This window comes from Pan troglodytes, chromosome 1 (genome assembly GCF_028858775.2).
Source record: "Pan troglodytes isolate AG18354 chromosome 1, NHGRI_mPanTro3-v2.0_pri, whole genome shotgun sequence".
Taxonomy (NCBI): domain Eukaryota; kingdom Metazoa; phylum Chordata; class Mammalia; order Primates; family Hominidae; genus Pan; species Pan troglodytes.
Window position 1 is genome coordinate 193,097,910 of NC_072398.2, and position 22,714 is coordinate 193,120,623.

General features: G+C 44.2%; 1 protein-coding gene and 1 non-coding gene across 14 annotated transcripts in view; one reads left to right on the plus strand and one right to left on the minus strand.

The window, feature by feature from the left end:
- Nucleotides 1-22,714, plus strand: part of INPP5B (inositol polyphosphate-5-phosphatase B) — an 85,409-nt gene that overhangs the window by 53,776 nt on the left and 8,919 nt on the right. For all 13 annotated transcript variants that reach the window (XR_010154383.1, XM_016959503.4, XM_024357966.3 and 10 more), the window contains 12 exons: nt 946-1,042; nt 2,675-2,842; nt 4,056-4,157; nt 4,933-5,047; nt 5,394-5,510; nt 6,574-6,761; nt 9,483-9,594; nt 12,209-12,318; nt 14,079-14,214; nt 16,686-16,796; nt 18,250-18,412; nt 19,239-19,474. Coding sequence is in view for 12 of the 13 variants with exons in the window: in XM_016959503.4 (XP_016814992.4) it covers nt 946-1,042; nt 2,675-2,842; nt 4,056-4,157; nt 4,933-5,047; nt 5,394-5,510; nt 6,574-6,761; nt 9,483-9,594; nt 12,209-12,318; nt 14,079-14,214; nt 16,686-16,796; nt 18,250-18,412; nt 19,239-19,474 (1,655 nt within the window). In the remaining variant the exon portion in view is untranslated. The remainder of the gene's footprint in view (nt 1-945; nt 1,043-2,674; nt 2,843-4,055; nt 4,158-4,932; nt 5,048-5,393; nt 5,511-6,573; nt 6,762-9,482; nt 9,595-12,208; nt 12,319-14,078; nt 14,215-16,685; nt 16,797-18,249; nt 18,413-19,238; nt 19,475-22,714) is intronic.
- On the minus strand, nt 7,272-7,375 carry LOC112207002 (U6 spliceosomal RNA). Its single transcript, XR_002941481.1, has one exon. It is a non-coding gene; the product is annotated as a U6 spliceosomal RNA (small nuclear RNA).

Below are 22,714 nucleotides of genomic sequence, written 5' to 3' on the forward strand. Positions count from 1 at the left end.
CTTTCCCAAAATATTTCTGGGTTGGGCCCTTGGGCTCTTTGGTTTTCAAGGCAATTTGTCAACAATGACAAGCACTTCTCATTTTCTAGAGCTCTTAGACTATTTCCAGTTTTAATCTCTGACCCTTGCCTTTCTCCTCTTCGGAGTGGAAGTCACTATGTTATGTTTTATAATATGTTGTATTGCTTTTAAAGTGCCTACTCATATGTCAACTCAGTTGACCCTACATTAAACCTGTGAAGAAGGCAGGACAGGTCAAATTACTGAGATTGAGAGAGGTTAGATGGCTTTTCCAAAGTCAGGAGGTAATAAATAATAAAGCAGGTGATAAAACTCAGGTTTTCAGATTTCATGGTTTTATTCTTTCCTTAATGTACCCTTTATCCAAGAAAAGGGAGTTAGACTAGCTGGAATAGTTACATTTTCAGCAGTAAAGATACCCGGATGAGATACTTTTTTCTCCTTCTGTGTATGGTCTGTGGGACTTAACCCAGACATCAGCATAGGCCCTTTGAAGCAATATGTGGACTACCAATAATTCCTAGACTACAATTTCCGAAGCTGTTGTCTGTATATTAAAGCATATGTATGTTTCATTTATTTATTTGTTTGTTTGTTTGTTTTTGAGATGGAGTTTTGCTCTTGTTGCCCAGGCTGGAGTGCAATGGCATGATCTTGGCTCACTGCAACCTCCGCCTCCCGGGTTCAAGTGATTCTCCTGCCTCAGCCTCCCGAGTAATTGGGATTACAGGCATGCACCACCATGCCTGGCTAATTTTGTATTTTTAATAGAGACGGGGTTTCTCCATGTTGGTCAGGCTGGTCTCGAACTCCCGACCTCAGGTGATCCACCTACCTTGGCCTCCCAAAGTGCTGGGATTACAGGCATGAGCCACCATGTCCAGCCTATGTATGTATATTTTAATTTCTTCTCCTTCCCTTTAGGTGGTTCTAACTTTGATGGTTTGAGACCAAATGGGAAGGGAGTGCCTATGGACCAAAGCTCCAGGGGTCAAGATAAACCGGAAAGCTTGCAACCAAGGTAATGCAACTCTCCCTTCATTTGTCCCTTGTAGGACTGAGGTTCTCCTCACAGTACTGAGACCATTTTGGGTATAATGTAAGTTGTCCCAGGGTAGCTGGCCTAGGAAGTGTCCTTTTTTTTTTTTTTTGAGACAGAGTTTCGCTCTTACTGCCCAGGCTGGAGTTCAGTGGCATGATCTCGGCTCACCGCAACCTCCACCTCCTGGGTTCAAGTGATTCTCCTGCCTCAGCTTTCTTGAGTAGCTGGGATTACAGGAATGTGCCACCACACCCGGCTAATTTTGTATTTTTAGTAGAGATGGGGTTTCTCCATGTTGGTCAGGCTGGTCTCGAACTTGTGACCTCATCTGATCCTCCCATCTTGGCTTCCCAAAGTGCTGGGATTACAGGCATGAGCCACCGTGCCTGGCTGGAAATGTTCTTAATAATACCTGACATTTATTTGCACTTACTGCCAGGCACCCTGCTCTTATTTGGACTATCTTATTTTAGCCTAAGAGGTAAGTACTTTTTTCTGTTTTACAATTAAGGAAACTCAGGTAATGAGAAGTTATATAACTCACCCAAGGTCCCAGAATTATCAAGTGGCCAATCTAGGATTTGAAACTGGCAGTCTAGCCCTCCCTTGAAAATGTAGATTAGAAACGTTTGATTTCACTCTTTCATTCTTTTAGGTGTTTCCTGACTCTGAAGTGACTTTTTTCCCTGTTTTATTTACTCTTTCCTGACTCGCCCCTGAGGTGTGTTATTATATAAATATCTGAAGTCTGTACTCCAGTGCCCCCTACTGAATATCTCCAGATCTGTCTGGTCAAGATAAAACACTTACTTGTATCAGTATTTTAGTTACGACTATAAATACAGTACAATGCAAATAATAATAAAATATAAATTCTCATTGCCTTTCTTTTTATTTTGGATTATTCTTGTGGAATAGATGTACAGAATAGAATGATCAAGTTAAAGGACCTAGAGGGTTTTACAGTTTTTTTCTTTTTTTTTTTTTTGAGACAGAGTCTCACTTTGTCACCCAGTCACTGCAGCCTCCGCCTCCCAGGTTCAAGTGGTTCTTGTGTCTCAGCCTCCCGAGGAGCTGGGATTATAGGCATGTGCCACCACACCCAGCTCATTTTTGTATTTTTGGTAGAGATGGGATTTTGCCATGTTGGCCAGGCTGATCTCGAACTCCTGGCCTCAAGTGAGTTGCCTCCCTTGGCCTTCCAAAGTGCTGGGATTACAGGCATGAGTCACCATGCCCGGCTTGTCAATTACATGATTGAATCCCATACTCTGCCACCATTCATGTGGGTGAGGCGTTAATGACCCTGGGTTTCATTTTTCTCATTTAGAACTGAGGGAATTAGATTATCTTTAAGATGCCCCTCTGGTCTGAGATTCTGTGACTCTATTATTAGGAAAATCTCCAGACCAACATATTATACAATCAACAAAATATAAATTTACTTAATTCCACATAGAAATAGTGTTGTTTTAGTAGATAAATTTTACTTTGGCCTCCTTTAGTCTTCTGTGACTTAGATGCTTGTATAGGGGAACTTTTAGCTTTGTATTCATTCATTTTGCCATGGGGACTCATCCACATATGAAAAAAATACTTTTGTTTTTCCAGACAGAATAAATCCAAGTCCGAAATTACTGACATGGTTCGCTCCTCCACTATCACAGTGTCGGACAAGGCTCATATTTTATCCATGCAGAAGTTTGGACTGCGAGATACAATTGTGAAATCACATCTACTACAGAAAGAAGAGGATTACACCTATATCCAGAACTTCAGGTAGCTAACTGGGTTCTAGGATGTTTTCAGAGCAGAATGATCATTTGGCTCTCTGGAATTTGAGCACTTCCTCCTATACCTGGATTTGGAGACATACTCTTCTATAGAATCTCTCCCCTCATTTTCGAAATGAGTGATTCCATGCATTCTTAATTAACAGGCATTTATTCTGTGCCCTTTCTAGGTGGGCACGGTGATAGGTGTGGTATAGTGGGAGTGACATGACTTGCAGATAGTTACAGAAATATTTGTGGAGACAAATGGGTACAGAAGAAGGAGCGCCATCCTGATTCTTTTATTTATTTATGTTTTATCTTTTTGAGACAAGGTCTTGCTTTGTTGCCCAGGCTGGGGTGCAGTGGTGCAGTCACAGCTCACTGTAGCCTCAGCCTCCTGGGCCCAAGTAACCCTCCCACCTCAGCTGCTGGAGTAGCTGGTAATACACATGTGCTGATTTTTAAATTTTTGTAGAGACAGGGTCGCACTATGTTGCCCACATGGGTCTCAAGCTCCTGGGCTTGGGCAGTCCTCCCGCCTTGGCCTCCCAAATTGTTGAGATTATAAGTGTGAACCACCACACCTGGCCTCTTGATTCTTATGTATCCCTCCAAGGTTTTATACTCCCTTGGTCATTCTGGGCCTTTGAAGAAAGTCATTTAAAATGAAATTACTAAAATGAAGTTAGCTGGTGTTTGGTAATCTTTTTAGGCAAGATTACTAAAAGCTAAATTAATAAAGGTTGTGGGATTCTGCTAGATCTTTCAAAATCATTGCATTGGGACTATAAGATAAAATAACATTGTTTCTAGGGATATAAACTGTGAATTATGGTGAAGAAATAGCCTTTTGAATACTGGTGTTGCTTTCTTGCCAAAAGTAATTACCAAAGCACTTTTCATTTTTTCATTTCAGTAGTATATACAAGGCAAATAATTATGCAGATAATGCCTGGGTAATGGCTGTTTAAAGGAAGTAGGAATGTTCAGAGTAGGCCTATACTATTTGAAGTTGTTATCACAAAAGCAACAGATACCATGACAGACCGCAAGTCACTCCTTGGTGCTGCAGTCCTGGTCTAGGTTAGAAATGACATTTCTTATGTCTCAAAATGCCAGTCCACAGAGACGGAAACCAGCATAAATCAGCATAAAATGCTTTCTCCTGTTATCTCCATAGTGATTCGGAGTCACTAATTATTTCTCTTTGGTGACAGGTTTTTTGTGGGAACATACAATGTAAATGGGCAGTCCCCCAAAGAATGCCTCCAGCTGTGGCTGAGCAATGGTATCCAGGCCCCAGATGTCTATTGTGTAGGGTGAGTGCTTCTCTTCTAGTCCCCTCTCCATCTTCAAGCACACAGAGCTGTGGTTGAAGGATGGGTCTTCACAACAGGTGAAGGATTTGAAAAATGAACAGATGCCTGATAACAGCTGTTTCCCTGTTTGATGTTCCTCCTCATGGCAAGCAAATGTCTGCCACTATTAAAGTGGGGTGCTTGGCATTTAAGTGCTAGTATTTAATTTTTAGTGTAATCTTCTGTTAAAATCCTGAATTGCATCCTGAACTCAGTGCATCCTGAACTGAACTTTATTGCTTGGACATTCAATACATTTTTGGTTACAAAGCAAAACTATCTTTTGCCAGAGAAGAAAGGTTAGCTGAAGAAAGTCCCATCAGTTAGTCTTTTTTTTTTAATCTTCTCATCTCTATACTGGGCATTACTAGTGGGGAGGGGCAGCAAAGCTTGTATGGTATATTGAAAAGAACTAGAATTCATAATTTATGTAAACCAAGGTTTGAATCCCAGTTTGCCACTTGGTGCTTGTGTGAACTAGGGGTTACAGATGTAAAATAGGGACACTTTGAACTACTTCATAGGCTGGTCATGAAAAGAAAATGGGTTTTTGTTTGCAACAGCACCTGGAAAGTTCCTTGGCATTTAGTTCCTTGGCTCTAAATGTTTATTTTTTCCTCCTGAGGGTCCTGAAGTTTAGCTAGAAAGCTAGGGCTTATGCACCTAAACCAATCTGAGAATGTGTCATTTGCACATTACTTTTCTTTACTATCTAACTGGTTGCTTCTCAAAATAGGTTCCAGGAGCTTGATCTGAGTAAGGAAGCTTTTTTCTTTCACGATACCCCAAAGGAGGAAGAGTGGTTCAAAGCTGTGTCAGAGGGTCTTCATCCAGATGCCAAATATGCAAAGGTAAGAGAGGAGTCAGGAACCTCTTAATTTTATGTTGCCATGCAGGGAAATTCCAAGATCATTTTTCACCTTTTCCATGACCTTTATCTTAAGCCAGTCTTAATTATCCCGCAATTTTCATTTCCAGATCTTCCAGAAGGGGTGCCTCCGGGTGGGAAAGATGCAGGGTCTCGGCACTCGTAGGTTAGCACATAGCATGCTTGGTGAATTGAACAGATGATTACCTGTGTTCTAGTGTGGAGAAGGAGACACATGAATACTCTCAGCCAGCTTCCAGACTATGTTTCCTTTGGGGTATTTATTCCTGTTTGCAATTTCTATTTAATGCCATGTCTCTCTTTTCCAGGTGAAGCTTATCCGACTGGTTGGGATTATGCTGCTGTTATATGTCAAACAGGAGCATGCAGCTTATATCTCAGAAGTGGAAGCCGAGACTGTGGGGACAGGAATCATGGGGAGGATGGTGAGTCCTTGGTTGGTATGTTTGGCACATTGAGGACCTTAGCTCCTGAGGTATTGACCACTTCTGATGACACAGTGACTACACGTGTCCCAGTTTGAAGGTGCCAGTATTCCAAGATGAATCATACCCTCAAGCAGGGCTCAGTCGAGCAAACTATTTAGAAACTGTGTTTTAGTGAACTACCTGCTGATTTAACCAATTAGCGCCTGTCCTCATATTCCCCAACACTAGAGCCTCCAGTTGATCCTCCCATTTCACCCATGAAGTATGTTGCAGAAACTATGCTGGGTCATTCAGAAAAACAAAGAATGCTGACAGTAGGTTTGCAATTTCCTCTTCTTATTGAGGCCATTAAAGTTCTGTTTTTAGGTTCTTCTGTGAGAGCTTAGCTTTGTGTTTTCAAAGGGTACCTATGGTTTGCCTGTGATTTAGTGAAAAGAACACTGGATTAAGGGAGCTAGGTTTTGGGGCTGGGTGCGGTGGCTCACACCTGTAATCCCAGCACTTTGGGAGGCTGAGGTGGGTGGATCACTTGAGGCCAGGAGTTCGAGAGAGTTAGGTTGTGGATTCAGCTTTGCCATTGACTGGCTAGTCATTCTGCCTTCTTTTTTTTTTTAATCTGTACAATATAGATAATACCACAGGATTATTATAAAGATTAAGACAAAACATTTTGAAAGTCTGTAGGGTTTTTTTTTGTTTGTTTGTTTTTGAGATGGAGTCTCACTCTGTCTCCCAGGCTGGAGTGCAGTGGCGTGATCTCAGCTCACTGCAACCTCTCCCTCCCGGGTTCAACCAATGCTCTGCCTCAGCCTCCCGAGTAGCTGGGATGACAGGCGCCTGCCACCACACCCAGCTAATTTTTGTATTTTTAGTAGAGACGGGGTTTCACCATCTTGGCCAGGCTGGTCTTGAACTCCTGACCTCATGATCCACCCGCCTCGGACTCCCAAAGTGCTGGGATTACAGGCGTGAGCCACCGTGCCCGGCCAGAAAGTTTGTAGGTTTAAGTGACTGACACAATTAAGTTTGAATTGGATTTCTTTGGGGATCCTTTCCATAGGGCAACAAGGGAGGCGTGGCGATCAGGTTCCAGTTCCACAACACCAGCATCTGCGTTGTGAATTCTCACTTGGCAGCCCACATTGAAGAGTATGAGAGGAGGAACCAGGACTATAAGGACATTTGTTCTCGAATGCAGTTTTGTCAGCCTGACCCAAGCCTTCCCCCTCTCACCATCAGCAACCATGAGTGAGTCTGGGCTTCCACCCCATGCGGTTCACCATGAGTACATAGAGTTGTGGGCTCTGTCTTTTCATGGGGAGATGCCTGGTGGTGGTTTCCTATTGCTGCAATGGTGGTAGCTCCCACCTCTTGGTTATACATGGATTATATCTCTTGAAAATATTTAGTTTCCTAACTTGCCATCTGGCAGATCTCTTGAGTCTTTCTCTTTTCTTACTTTTTTTTTTTCGAGATGGAGTCGCACTCTGTCGCCTAGGCTGGAGTACAGTGGCGTGATCTAGGCTCACTACAGGCTCCGCCTCCCAGGTTCATACCGTTCTCCTGCCTCAGCCTCCTGAGTAGCTGGGACTACAGGCGCCTGCCACCATGCCTGGCTAATTTTTTGTATTTTTTAGTGGAGACGGGGTTTCACTGTGTTAGCCAGGATGGTCTCAATCTCCTGACCTCGTGATCCGCCCACCTCGGCCTCCCAGAGTGCTGGGATTACAGGCGTGAGCCACCGTGCCCAGCCTTCTTATTTTATTTTTAAATTTTTATTTGCATGTCATCCTTGCTCAGGGACTATGCTAATCTTCTCTGTATCATTTCAATTTTAGTATATGTGCTGCCAAAGCAAGCACACTCTAGAGTCTTTCTCAAGCATCATGTGTCCTTGGGAAGGTATAAGGTTTATTTATTTATATATTTATTTTTGAGACGGAGTCTTGCTCTGTCTCCCAGGCTGGAGTGCAGTGGCGCAATCTCGCCTCATCGCAACCCCCACCTCCCAGTTCAAACGATTCTCCTGCCTCAGCCTCCCGAGTAGCTGAGACTACAGGTGCGTGCCACCAGGCCTGGATAATTTTTGTATTTTGAGTAGAGAGTGGGGTTTCACCATGTTGGCCAGGCTGGTCTCGAACTCCTGACCTCGTGATCCGCCCGCCTCAGCCTCCCAAAGTGCTGGGATTACAGGCATGAGCCACCACGCCCAGCCATTTGTTTTTTCAGTATTTAATTTTATCAACATGTGTGAGAATCCCTGGCTGCTATAGTATAGCAGCCAGAAATAAGAAGAAAGTGAGGCTGGGTGCAGTAGTTCATGCCTGTTATCCCAGCATTTTAGGAGGCTGAGGTGGGGGGATCGCTTGAGCCCAGGAGTTCAAGACTAGCCTGGGCAACATAGTAAGAACCTGTCTCTGAAAAAAATTTAAAAATTAGCTGGGTGTGATTCTGCATGCCTGTAATCCCAGCTACTCAGGAATCTGAGGCAGGAAGATAAGAGAAAGGGAAGGGGAGGGGAAAGACAAAGAGAGGAGAAAAGAAAAAAGAAAGGAAAGGAGAGGAGAAAGGAGAAGGAAAAGTTTATTTTGAGCAGAGAATATGACAAAACAGCAGTTGACAGCTATATTGTAGTCTGAGTTCTGCTTAAGATTTCTTTTTTTTAAAGATTTGTTTTAATTTGGGTCTGCCTACCTCCAACATTATGAAGAAAACAACCAAAGAATGAGCATCTCAAACCCAGTTTTTAGAAGTATGTTTTAGGATTTTATTTATCTGTTCTTTCCAGAGCATGTATAATTGAGAGTTGGACTACATTTGTTTGCCTCCACTTGGTCTTTTTTTCCTCTTAATTCAACTTTACAAAGATATAGTTGCAGCTTCTGAGAGCATCTTGTGCTCATTTTTGTTTCTTCTCTTTACTTTATCTCATTTATCTCTACAACTTCCTATTTGTCTAAAGTCAAAGCCTTAGAATTTTAGACTTTATGATAACAGTCGACTGCTTACGCCACTTCTTTTATAAAGAGGAAGAAGCCAAGTGATATCTGCCAAGGAGTAAACAGAATTAACGCCTCTTGTCCTGCCTGCCGAGGTGGAACTATCTGGAGCATTTTGGTGTTCTGGAAGCTTACAGGATGGTTTTTCTTCTCCAGGGAGCCTAGCAGGGAGTGTCTTGCAGCCGAGCTCTTCCATTCTGGTGAACCTGCAGCATCCTAGTTTGTGAGGTCGCAGCTTATGTGTCAGTTTGTCTGCTTTTAGTTTGTGGATGCATTAATTTTGGTGTGCGTGTACTGCTGTGCAGATTCTCTAATGACATGGTTGTTGGCTTCAGATACAGCAGTATTAGACTTAATGAGATGTACAGTGTCATCAGGGAGCCTTCAGTTAGCTTTTTCCCAAAGCAGCAGAAGGAATCAAACACCTTCTACACTCCACTCAGCAGTACAGAAAGAGTCAACCAATGATATACTGCTGGTTAAATCCAGGCTCCACTATAAAGTTTGAACTTTGTTTCAGAGGAACTCTGCTCTAGAAACAAAGGCTGAGAGTGTGTTTTGTGGGTTGCAGTATACACAGAGGCAGAGGTGGTATTGTGGCATCATCTGATTTGGGATCTCTGGGTGATTGGCGTGACTCTCAATTCTTGATTTTTTTTCCCTCTTCCCAGGAATGGGGTAAATTACTATCTTTTAGATCTTATTAGACTGTCTTTCCAACCTACAAGAATAAAATAGCTAAGGAGAACACAAGGCTGTTTATAATGAACTTGGACCAAGATAATTGAGCAAGCATCACATTAGATTATTAAATGGGATGGCGAGAGAAAAAAATTTTCTGAACAGTTGAGCCATTTTCCCACCCACCTCCCAAGAGGCTGAGCCTCAGGGGCCTTTGTCAGAAGCACCCTGGGTAGATCAGGTTAAAGTTCCTCCTAAACCCTGTTACCTTTGTGCTCTGTCCTCACAGTGTGATCTTGTGGCTGGGGGACCTCAACTACAGGATAGAAGAGCTGGATGTGGAAAAAGTGAAAAAGCTCATCGAAGAGAAGGACTTTCAAATGCTGTATGCATATGATCAGGTACAGATGGCCACCTGTGCCCTCTTCCAGCAGCTGTCCTCCGCCATGAGGGCACAGAAAAGCCTGGCTTCCAAACTCGCAGCCTCTTCCTCCTTGGCTTGGGAGGTTTCCCTGAGTTCCTGATGTTGTCCAGTCATTTCTTCATTTCATCTGCATTTCCCTCTTCCATAATTGTCTCCCCATTGGCTCTCTCCTGAAGCACCTTGTCTCCTTTGGGAGCAAGAGCATGTTCTCTCTCTCACCTTGTCATTCATTTATTCAAGAGGTCTGAAGTTAGGGCTAAAAGAGTACCAAGCTTCTATAAAGAAAGGACTTGGTATATTTAAGATGATGTAATAATTGTTTTTAGAATGAGCCTCCTTCTCCTCTGTGCTTCTCGTCACCACACTTCTCTAGTGTGAGTGACAGCTCTTCCCAAGTGGCTTTCCTCACTTTCTGTAGGAATCACTTCTGTAACCTGCTGTTCTCCATCATTGCTTGACGTAGCGTTTCCTTCTCAGAGCACTCGCTGTTTCACAGTACAAGAGAATCTGCTTCCCTGTGACTTTCTTCTGGCTACTTCTCTCAGTAGATTTCAGACCTGTTCAGGTGGTCAGGTTGTTCAGAATGTTAAAGTCCTTTTTTGTTGTTGTTGTTCTATATCCTCCCTTTTAGTAACCTTAGTATTGTCATTAGTCTAAATCTTTCTATTATCTTTTTTTTTTTTTTTGAGACAGAGTCTTGCTCTGGCACCCAGGCTGGGGTGCAGTGTTGTGACCTCAGCTCGCTGCAACCTCTGCCTGCTGGGTTCAAGCAATTCTCCTGCCTCAACCTCCCAAGTAGTTGGGACTACAGGCACGTGCCAGTATGCCCGGCTAATTTTTTATATTTTTAGTAGAGACGGGGTTTCACCATGCTGGCCAGGCTGGTCTCGAACTCCTGACTTCGTGATCCATCCACCTCGGCCTCCCAAAGCACTGGGATTACAGGCATGAGCCACCGCGCCCGGCCTCTATTATCTTTTTTTCCCCAGTGCAGATTAATTAAAGAAAAAGATTCTCAACTTAGTTATGTCTTTCTCTGTTTATCTCCTCTGTGTTCTGGTCTGAGGCATTCTAATTTCTCTTGTAGTTTGATACCCATCTCTACTTGCCTTCTTTTCTGGTCTTTCCTGAAGTAGTTGTACCCATTTTGTGTGTTATCTGCCTACCACATGGTTTTAAGCTCTATATGTAAGCGTCAGCTTACATTCATACCTACATTTTTACTATTTTCTGTTGCTTTTTAAATAGTTTTTTCAGGAATTTGGCAAGTAGCATCTACTAAATAGCTGACCATGTGTAATGTTAGAGCTGATAGTTCTTCACCAGTCCGTGTAGTGCCAAGTGTGGTGCTCCAGGGAAGAGGGAAGAGCACCTGTGGTTTTGATCTTGCTGAGAGTGTGATCTGGAAGGCGCTCCTAAAATTAATAGGAAGGATGCTAGCTGTTTTCCTAATGTGTCAGGCACTGTTTAAGTTGACAGTGAATCTTTCTAAAGACCCTATGAGGTAGATTCTATTATAAATCCAAAATTTACAGATGGAGAAACCAAGGCACAGAGCTTCCCCCAGTTCGCATAACTAATTTGACAACGCAGTTCTATCTTTATGTATATTTGGAGCAACTGTGCTACACAGATGAAGTGTTTGATACCTGGAAGAGAAAAACTATTAGTTTGTTAAGTGGTACCTAATCCTCTTAAAGATATCTCAGTAAGATGATACTCAGGCTCTTTGGGTGTAGCTATGCTCTTATGAAAGAGCCTTAGCCAGACACAATGGCTTGCACATGCAATCCCAACACTTTGGGAGACCAAGGCGGCAGGATCACTTGAGGCCAAGAGTTTGAGACCAGCCTAGGCAATATAGTGAGACCCTGCCTCTAAAAGATTTTTAAATATAGCTGTGTGGTGTTGCACAGCTGCAGTCCCAGCTACTTGGGAGGCTGAGGCAGGAGGATTGCCTGAGCCCAGGAGATGGAGGCTGTAGTGAGCTATGGTCGCACAGTGGCACTCCAGCCTGGGTGACAGAGTGAGACTGAAAAATAAAAAACATTAGGCTAGGCGCTGTGGCTGACGCCTGTAATCCCAGCACGTTGGGAGGCCGAGGTGGGTGGATCACGTCAGGAGTTCAAGACCAGCCTGGCCAACATGGTGAAACTCTGTCTCTACTAAAAATACAAAAGTTAGCCAGGCGTGGTGGCATGCGCCTGTAATCCCAGCTACTCAGGAGACTGAGGCAGGAGAATCACTTTAACCTGGGAGGTGGAGGTTGCGGTGAGCCGAGATTGCGCCATTGCACTCCAGCCTGGGTGACAGAGCGAGACTCCGTCTCAAAATAAATAAATAAATAAATAAATAAATAAAACATTAAAAACTTAAAAAAAAAAAATAAAAACCATATACAAGCAAAAGAGTGGTCAGCTTGTCCACTTCCTAGGAGTTAGCTAACTTAAGATCTTACAGAATAACTTTCTTTTGGGGCTTTTTTCTTTGGGTTAGAGTTTGAATTCCAGATTGATATGCTTTTCTCCACTAACTCAAAGTTTGACCTTTTTATTCTGAGATTTTTTTTTTTCTCCCATCCTTTTGTATAGCTGAAAATTCAGGTGGCCGCAAAGACTGTCTTTGAAGACTTCACAGAGGGTGAGCTCACATTCCAGCCTACTTACAAGTATGATACGGGCTCTGACGACTGGGATACCAGGTAGGTCAGAGGTTGCTTCAAAGGGTTGAGCAAACGGAAACCCAGAAATTCTGGGAAGTACTTGCCCTTTTGGACCTAAGGAAGAATATATGCTTCCTGTGACTTTTTCCCTATGTTTTGCACTCTGATCAAAATTTTCTCTCAGTATCTGCTCATGAAGCAGGCTTCTTTCCCATGTATTAACTTTGTGACTGCCTTAGCCTTTGTTCCATAATTTTAATACTGGTTTACTTTTTAGCTGTGCCTAGGATGAGATGATTCCAACTAACTTAGCTGGTACTTGGACATTACACAGTAGTTAATATTTTTGTTTGTTTGTTTGTTTTGAGACGGAGTCTTGCTCTGTCACCCAGGCTAGGGTACAATGGCTGGATCTTGGCCCACTGCAACCCCTGCCTCCCGAGTTCAAGCGATTCTCCTGCCTCATCCTCCCAAGTAGCTAGGATTACAGGCATGTGCCACCAGGCCCAGCTAATTTTGTAGAGACAGGGTTTCACCATGTTGGCCAAGCTGGTCTTGAACTCCTGACCTCAAGTGATCCGCCTGCCTCAGCCTCCCAAAGTCAGTAGTTAATATTTTTATTAGTGCTTACCATGTGCCATGTACTATTTGATGCCCTTGTTATTTTCTCATTTAATCCTCAAGAACCTGTTGAAGTAGGTATGATTTATTAACCTCATTTTATGAGATTGGAAACTGAAGCATAGAAAAATTAAAGAGGCCCCCAAGCAGACAAGGGGTACAGGTAGGATTTGAACCCAGGCAGTGGGAATTCAGAGGCTGTTCTCTTAACTAGCATCTTTTTTTTTTTTTGAGACGGAGTCTCGCTCTGTCGCCAGGCTGTAGTGCAGTGGCACAATCTCGGCTCACTGCAACCTCTGCCTCCCGGGTTCAAGCAATTCTCCTGCCTCAGCCTCCCGAGTAGCTGGGACTACAGGCACACACCACCACGCCCAGCTAATTTTTGTATTTTTAGTAGAGACGGGGTTTCACCATGTTGGCCAGGATGGTCTCAATCTCTTGACCTCATGACCTCCTGACCTCATGATCCCCCTGCCTTGGCCTCCCAAAGTGCTGGGATTACAGGCGTGAGCCACCGTGCCTGGCCTTAACCAAGATCTTTTAAAGACCATAGGCTGGGTGCGGTGGCTCACGCCTGTAATCCCAGCACTTTGGGAGGCCGAGGCGGGCAGATTGCCTGAGCTCAGGAGTTCAAGACCAGCCTGGGCAACATGGTGAAACCCCACCTCTACTAAAATACAAAAAATTAGCCAGCCATGGCGGTGCACACCTATAGTCCCAGCTATTCGGGAGGCTGAGGTAGGAGAATTGCTTGAACCCGGGAGGCAGAGGTTGCAGTGAGCTGAGATCACACCACTGCACTCCAGCCTGGGCGACAGAGCAAGACTCCATCTCTATAAAAATAAATAAATAAATAAATAAAAATAAAAAATAAAGACCGTAGAATGCTTACTGTCAGATTGGTTTTTTAATTCTCTCCTGATTCTCATAGGAGGATAAAGATCAGAGAATCAGTCTGAACTCTGTTTTGGCTTTGAGCTTTCATGGTTGTTTTGGATGATACCCACAGGATACATGTTATCCCTTGGTGGGCCCGAATTGCTCTTGCTGCCTCAGATGACTTAGCCACATGGACATGAAGGCCCTGATTCATCACTCCCCACCTGAGCCAGGGCACTCGCCAGGCAGCGGGCACTGCTGTTTCTGTGAGTACTTCCAGTGTGGACTTTGCATTTCAGTGAGAAGTGCCGTGCTCCTGCCTGGTGTGATCGGATCCTCTGGAAAGGGAAGAACATCACTCAGCTGAGTTACCAGAGCCACATGGCCCTGAAGACCAGTGACCACAAGCCTGTCAGCTCAGTGTTTGACATCGGGGTAGGTGGCAGCTGGTACCTGTTGTAATCATTCTGGAGGGAATTGGCTTTCATAACTAAGACCATTTCTTGTCTTTCTGGTTTCTTCCTCTCCTTTTGAGAGGGAAGAAGCCCCTTTTAGGACAATTTAAAATAATTATTAACAACTTGGTTAATAATTATTTTAGTATGCCTCTGCATTTTTCCTCATACATGGAAGTTCCCTTTTGCATTTTTGAACTGTCTCTTTGCAGACCTTTCTCTATGCGTTTATAAATGGGTGTGTCAGTATTGTGTATACAACATTGAGGATATTTTTCCTTTTTTGTAAAAGAGATCATATTATACATTTTGCTCTGAGGACATCTTTTTTTCCCTGACTGAATATGTCTTAGGAGATCTTTCCAGGACAGTGAAGGTAGAGCTTTCTTCTCATTATTTTTAAAGGTTGCATAGTATTCCATAGTATGGATGAGCCATAATGTATGTATTGATGATCATAAAGTTATTTCCAAAGTTTTGCTATTATGCACAGTGCTGTTGTGACCACCCTTCACATGTATGTTTGTGTATCAGTGTATTTCTATAGAATGAAATTATTAGAGATGAAATTAGCGGTTCAAATAAAAAATGTATTTTAAATTTATTAGATCTTGCTAAATTACCCTCACAACAGTTTTACCACTTTATACTTCTACCAACCATGTATAAGTTTATTTTCCCATACCCTTGTCAATATTGGGTTTTATCAGTCTTCAAAATTTTTGCCAACCCAATAAGCAGATATTTTATTATGTTAGATTACATTTCCCTGATTACCTATGAGATCAGCATCTTTTTCTTCCTTTCCTTTTTTTTTTTTCTGTTGAGATGGAGTCTCGCTCTGTCACCCAGGCTGGAGTGCAGTGGCGTGATTTCAGCTTGCTGCAACCTCCGCCTCCCGGGTTCAAGCGATTCTCCTGCCTCAGCCTCCCAAGTAGCTGGGATTACAGGCACATTACACCACGTCTGGCTATTTTTTTGTATTTTTAGCAGAGATGGGGTTCGATCTCCTGCCCTCGTGAGCCACCTGACTCGGCCTCCCAAAGTGCTGTGATTACAGGCATGAGCCACCGCTCCCAGCCTTTTCTTTTTGTTTTTTTTTTAAAGACACTGTTTTGTTCTGTCACCCAGGCTGGAGTGCAGTGATGCAGTGGCACAGTCACAGCGAACTGCGGCCTCAATCTGCTGGGCTTAAGCAATCCTCCCACATACATCAGCCTCCTCAGTAGGTAGGATTACAGGCATGCCTGTATGTGTGTGTCACCTTACCTGGCTAATTTTTTTTTTGAGATGGAGTCTTGCTCTGTCACCCAGGCTGGAGCGCAGTGGCGCCATCTCGGCTCACTGCAAGCTCCGCCTCCCAGGTTCACGCCATTCTCCTGCCTCAGCCTCCCGAGTAGCTGGGACTACAGGCAGGCGCCCGCCACCACACCCTGCTAATGGTTTTTTTTTTTTTTTTTTTTTTTTTTGTATTTTTAGTAGAGACGGGGTTTCACCGTGTTAGCCAGGATGGTCTTGATCTCCTGACCTCGTGATATGCCCACCTCGGCATCCCAAAGTGCTGGGATTACTGGCGTGAGCCACCGGGCCCTTTTTTTTTTTTTTTTTTTTTAAGAGACAGCATCTTGCTGTCTTGCCCAGACTGGTCTCAAGTGACTCCTGGGCTCAGGTGATCCTTCTGCCTTGGCTACCCCAAGTGCTGGGATTACAGGCATGAGCCTTCTCATTTATTTATTATCTATTTGTGGTGGCTCTTTATTATCATTACAATGCCTCACACCTGTAATCCCAGCACTTTGGGAGGCTGAGGTGGGTGGATTGCTTGAGCTCAGGAGTTCAAGACCAGCCTGGGCAACATGGCAAAACCCCTCATCTCTACAAAAAGTAAAAAAATTAGCTGGGCATGATGGCTTGTGTCTGTGGTCTCAGCTACTTGGGGGGCTGAGGTAGGAGCATCACTTGAACCCAGAAGGCGGAGGTTGCAGTGAGCCAAGATCACTCTATTGTACTCCAGCCTGGGTGACAGCAAGACCTTGTTGCAAAAAAAAAACAAAAAAACAAAAACTTGAGAAACACTGCTTTAAATCAAAGCCTTAGAAAAAGTTCTCACTGCTGGCCTGTTGGTGGCAGCAAGCAAAATAGAGCTAGGTACTGGGCAAGCATTTTTCTGCCCTGGTCCTAAGACCTGGCAGAACTAACTGCTAACCATGCTTTCACTTCCATGTATTTTTTTCTGGTAATCAGGAAGCAGATGCCTGTACCACAAGCTTTGCCTCTGGCAGATCCTTCTAAGTCAATTGTTAATGGAGTTCATTAATTAATTAAATCTATAGCCTTTGTTTTCTGTGTTGCTATCAACTGCTATTTCCCAGTGCTGTGAATGCCGTCTATACTGAGAAAGAGGAAATGGGCAGAAGCCAAGGTACTCAGTCTCTGATGTTTCCCTTTCAGGTGAGGGTCGTAAATGACGAGCTTTACCGGAAGACACTGGAGGAAATTGTTCGCTCCCTGGATAAGATGGAAAATGCCAACATTCCTTCTGTGTCCCTGTCCAAGCGAGAGGTAGGAAGGACATGTTAAGAATATTAGCATTGGGCTCAGGCCGGGTGCAGTGGCTCACGCCTGTAATCCCAGCACTTTGGGAGGCCGAGGTGGGCAGGTCATGAGGTCAGGAGATCAAGACCATCCTGGCTAACACGGTGAAACCCTGTCTCTACTAAAAATACAAAAAATTAGCCGGGTGTGGTGGTCGGCACCTGTAGTCCCAACTACTCGGGAGGCTGAGACAGGAGAATGACGTGAACCTGGGAGGTGGAGCTTGCAGTGAGCCGAGATCGCGCCACTGCACTCTAGCCTGGGCGACCGTGTGAGACTCCGTCTCAAAAAAAAAAGATTAGTTTTGGGCTCTTCTATTCCTAGAGCTTAAATCTCCTCATCTATTGGAGCTCAGAGTTCTAGGAGGCACCTATAGCACTATGGACTGTGGTCTTTCTTGATAGACTGCTTTTCGATAAAGTGAGGCTGATGGTGTTAGCTGAGAAGAGAGAGGTTGTTGGCTTAGGTCATCATGTCCTATTCTTCTAAACCAGAATATGGTTCAAAATGTGTTTTGATTTTAGAATAACTATTGTGTATTCTTGCAATGGATTTTTCTTCTTACTGATGCTTTGCTTTGAGATTAAATTGAGTTTGGATACCCATGAGTTAATGGGAGGGAAGACAGTATAGAAAAGGAATAGGTAATATAGGAAGTTGAATATGGTCTGAAGGTTTTTCATGGAAGAGCCACATGGAAGATCACTCACACTTGACATTCTACAAAGTCAAATTGGGGTTTAAGGTGAAGGCGTTTTTTGTTTGGTTTGTTTGTTTTAAACAGAGTCTTACGCTGTCACCCAGGCTGGAGTGCAATGGCACGATCTCGGCTCACTGCAACCTCCGCCTCCTAGGTTCAAGCAATTCTCCTGTCTCCACCTCCCAGTAGCTGGGATTACAGGCTGTGCCACCATGCCTGGCTAATTTTTGTATTTTTAGTAAAGATGGGGTTTTGCCATGTTGGCCAGGCTGGTCTTGAACTCCTGAGCTCAAGTGATCTGCCCGTCTCGGCCTCCCAAAGTGCTAGGATTATGGGCCTGAGCCACTGTGGCAGCCGCAGATGGCATTTTTAATGCCCTAGATATCCAGCTACTTGGAAGGATGGGCTTGATCTTCATGTTTAGCAGTGGAATTTGTGAAGGGTATTTTGTAAATGCTTTTTGGGTATAGAAGATATAAACTTTGACTTCTTCAGGAAGTAGACATACAAAAACAAACGGAATTTTTGGATTTTGGGTTAAACACAGATAACTAGTCTTTAGTGGGAACTGTGGCCTCCCAGGTAGATACTTAAAGCAGAAACATTTAAAAGAGATGGTCCTTCATTTTCTTTCCATGGTAAGGACTGCCCAGTTGGGGTGGCTGGGCAGGTTGCTGAGGAAAGGGCACTGGTTTTCACTGGCCCCGGGCTTCTTCCCAGTTCTGTTTTCAGAATGTGAAGTACATGCAATTGAAAGTAGAATCCTTTACAATTCATAATGGACAAGTACCCTGTCATTTTGAATTCATCAACAAGCCTGATGAAGAGTCTTACTGTAAGCAGTGGCTGAATGCCAACCCCAGCAGAGGCTTCCTCCTGCCAGGTAAGGCCTCTGTTCCTAGCTTCCTGGTATCTGGTTTGGGGAATGCCTTACTCTATATTTGCTCATTTTCCTAAAAGAGCTTTTTGCTTGAGTGTTTTATTCTCTGCTTGAGGCTTTTTAAAAAGCCCTATAGATGAACCCATTCATGAATAAAATAGGAAATAGTGAGGAGCATGAGTTCAGTTTCAAAAGCATTCTCAGTCATTTATATGTTCCATAATTTCACAGAAAGAGAAAACATAAAATTGCTGTATAGCAGGTGCTGCTGTTAAAGGAACCATTTTACTATCTTGCTATAATCAACTCCCAATTATCTGCTCTTGATAATGGGGAAGTAATCCAGAAATTATATCTGGCTCTGGAATGTACCATCCACATTTTTCCCGACTTCTCCTTCGCACTCTGCATGGTACTGTGTGATGGAACAATGAAGGGTGTTTTGTGGACAATTCACAGGCCGATAATTGCGTTACACTTCTACTGAGTCAGTCATCTTCATCTTACCTGGCTCAGGGAAGGCTCTTTGATCCATGCCTTCTTATTCTGTTAGTATTTCTAGCTTGAGCTGTGCTCCTTAGTGCTTGAATTTTATAGCATTTGTCTATTCAAATGTTTTTGTTTGTTGTTTTCATATTCCCAGTTGGACTATAAACTCTTTGTTCTTGTGTCTCCTGCATGCCAACCACATTTGGATGCTTGTTGGTTGGCTGATACCTTTTCTTTCCTTTTCCTAACCCTTTATGCCTTACCCTCTTCCCTCCTGCCTTCTTTCCCCTTTCCTCTTGGCCTGCCCCCGGCCAACATTATTTTTAAAATTTCTCTGCAGATTCTGATGTTGAGATTGACTTGGAGCTCTTCGTAAATAAGACGACAGCTACAAAGCTCAACTCAGGTGAAGACAAAATTGAGGACATTCTGGTTCTGCACTTGGACAGGGGAAAGGATTACTTTTTGTCTGTGTCTGGGAACTACCTGCCCAGCTGTTTTGGGTCTCCCATTCATACACTGTGTTACATGAGAGAGCCAATCTTGGACCTACCACTTGAAACTATTAGTGAGCTGGTGAGTAATATGCCACAAAGAAACATTGAGAACTTTGTAGCAGACAAGCCAGTCAAACAAGATATTCCTATGCCTACCTTCCTAGGGACTTAGAAACTCTTCAGCTTCCTAGAGCTTGCTTAGTGTATCAGCTGTATATTGCTGTGCTACAAACCATCCTGAAATTTTAGTAGTTTTTAACACCGAGTTATTGCTCCTCATGATTCTGTGGGTTTCCCATGTGGGTCTCCTGCTTGTCTCACCTAGCCCCATTTGTGTGGTTATAATCAGATGGCAGCTGTGATGGCTGGAGGGCTCCAGATGGCCTCTCTCACATGTCTTGGTGTTAGCTTTTCTCTGGGTTTCACTCACCACATGGACTCATCATTCAGAAGGCTAGCTCAGGCTTCTGTAGGTAGTGGCAAGAACATGAGAGAAGAACTGTAAGGCCTTTTGTAGCATAGGCTCCAAAATGCATACAAGGCCACTTCTGCCATGTTTTATTGATAGAGCAAGTTGTGAAGCCAGACTAGATTCTACAAGTGGAGAAAGACTCCACTTCTTTTTTTTTTTTTTTTGAGACGGAGTTTCACTCTTGTTGCCCAGGCTGGAGCGCAATGACGTGATCTTGGCTCACCGTAACCTCTGCCTCCCGGGTTCAAGCGATTCTTCTGCCTCAGCCTCCTGAGTAGCTGGGACTACAGGCATGCGCCACCACGCCTGGCTAATATTTTGTGTGTTTTTAGTAGAGACAGGGTTTCTCCACGTTGGTCAGACTGGTCTCGAACTCCCAACCTCAGGTGATCCGCCCATCTCGGCCTCCCAAAGTGCTGGGATTACAGGCATGAGCCACCGCGCCTGGCTTTTTTTTTTTTTTTTTTTGAGATGGAGTCTCACTCTGTTGTCCAGGCTGGAGTGCAGTGGCTCAATCTCAGCTTACTGCAACCTCCACCTCCTGGGCTCAAGTGATTCTCCTGCCTCTGCCACCCCAGTAGCTGGGACTACAGGCATGCACACCACCACACCCAGCTAATTTTTTTTTTTTTTTGAAACAGAGTCTCACTCAGCTACCCAGGTTGGAATGCAGTGGCACATCTTGGCTCACTGCAACCACCGTCTCCCAGGTTCAATCAATTCTCCCATCTCAGCCTCCCGAGTAGCTGAGATTACAGGCACCCGCCATCATGCTAATTTTGGTATTTTAGTAGAGACGGGATTTCACCATGTTGGCCAGGCTGGTCTTGAACTCCTGACCTCAGGTGATCCGCCCACCTCAGCCTCCCAAAGTGCTAGGATTACAGGCGTGAGCCACTGCACCCAGCCAATTTTTGTATTTTTAATAGAGAGGGAGTTTCACCATGTCGGCCGGGCTGGTCTTGAACTCCTGACCTCACGTGATCTGCCCGCCTCAGCTTTCCAAAGTGTTGGGATTGCAGGTGTAAGCCACCACGCCTGGCCTTTTTTGTTTTGTTTTGTTTTCTTTTGTGAGTCGGCGTCTCACTCTGTCCACCAGGCTGGAGTGCAGTGGCACGATCGTGGCTTACTGCAACCTCTGCCTCCCAGGTTCAAACGATTCTCCTGCCTCAGCCTCCCAAGTAGCTGGCATTACAGGTGCCCGCCACCATACCCGGCTAATTTTTGTATTTTCTATAGAGATGGGGTTTTGCCATGTTGGCCAGGCTGGTCTCAAACTCCTGACCTCAGGTGATCTGCCCGCCCCGGCTTCCCAAAGTGTTGGAATTACAAGCATGAGCCACTGCGCCCGGCCTTTTTTTTTTTTTTTTTTTTTGAGACAGTCTTACTCTGTCACCCAGGCTGGAGTGCAGTGGCACGATCTTGGCTCACTGCAACCTCTGCCGTCCGGGTTGCAAGCGATTCTTGTGCCTCAGCCTCCCCAGTAGCTGGGACTACAAGTGCATGCCACCATGCCCAGCTAATTTTTTAATATTTTTAGTAGAGACGGGGTTTCGCCATGTTGGCCAGGTCGGTCTCGAACTCCTGACCTCAGCTGATCCACCCACCTCGGCCTCACCAAGTGTTGGGATTACAGGCATGAGCCACCATGCCCTGCCTAACTCCACTTCTTGATAGGAAAGAAAAGCTGCAAAATGCTGTGACCACGTTTTTCAGTAGTTCACTTATAGTATGTATCTTTGTTTGGGCTGCTTTAACAGTATCCCATAGACTGGGTGGTTTATCAACAACAGAAATTTATTTCTTACAGTTCTGGAGACTGAGAAGTCCAAGATCAAGGCACTGCCAGCTTTGGTGTCTGGTGAGGGCCTACCTCCTGGTTCATAGAGGGCCATCTTCTTACTGTGTTCTTACATGGCAGAAGAGGGGAGGGAGGTCTCTGAGATGTCTTGTTTAGGGCCACTAATCCCATTCATCAGGGCAGAGCCCTTATGACCTAACCATCTCCCAAAGGCCCTACCTCCTAGTACCATCACATGAGGGATTAGGTTTCAACGTACATATTTGAGGGGGACATACACATTCAGTTTGTAGCAGTACATTAGAGAAACTCAGCCATGGGTTGGGCACAGTGACTCACGACTGTAATCCTTGCACTCTGGGAGGCCAAGGCAGGAGAAATGTTTTAGGCCAGGACTTTGAGACCAGCCTGCTCAACGTAATGAGACTCCATCTCTACAAAAAAATTAAGAAATGAGCTGGGTATGGGGGTGTGCACTTGTAGTCCTAGCTACTTGGGAAGCCAAGGTGGGAGGGAGCCTGGGAGTTCAAGTCTGCAGTACCTGAGCGATAGCGCAAGACAGTCTCTAAAAAAAAAAAAGAAGACAAACTCAGCCATGAATTCTAAAATAATGAAAGTTCCATAGTCAATGATATTATTCTTTTGTTTTTTTTTAAATCATCATCGGTAGGTTATCATCCTAAACTAAATTTGCTGCCATCTAAAAGATTCCTATGGAGACAATTCTAATACAAGGGAACTAATTTGGAGCAGACCTATGGTAATATGTATGCTTTTTTTCCAGTGCATTTTTAAATTTAGGGAGTCTTGAACTCCCTCTTCTTCATCATATAGATGAAAACAGGGGCCCAATCAAGGAGAGTGATTTGTCACAGGTCATATGGTGAGTTAACAGTGGACCTGGAGGCTGGGCGCAGTGGTTCACGCCTGCAATCCCAGAACTTTGGGAGGCTGAGGCAGGTGGATCACGAGGTCAGAAATTTGAGACCAGCCTGGCCAAGATGGTGAAACCCCCCGTCTCTACTAAAAATAAAAAAATTAGCTGG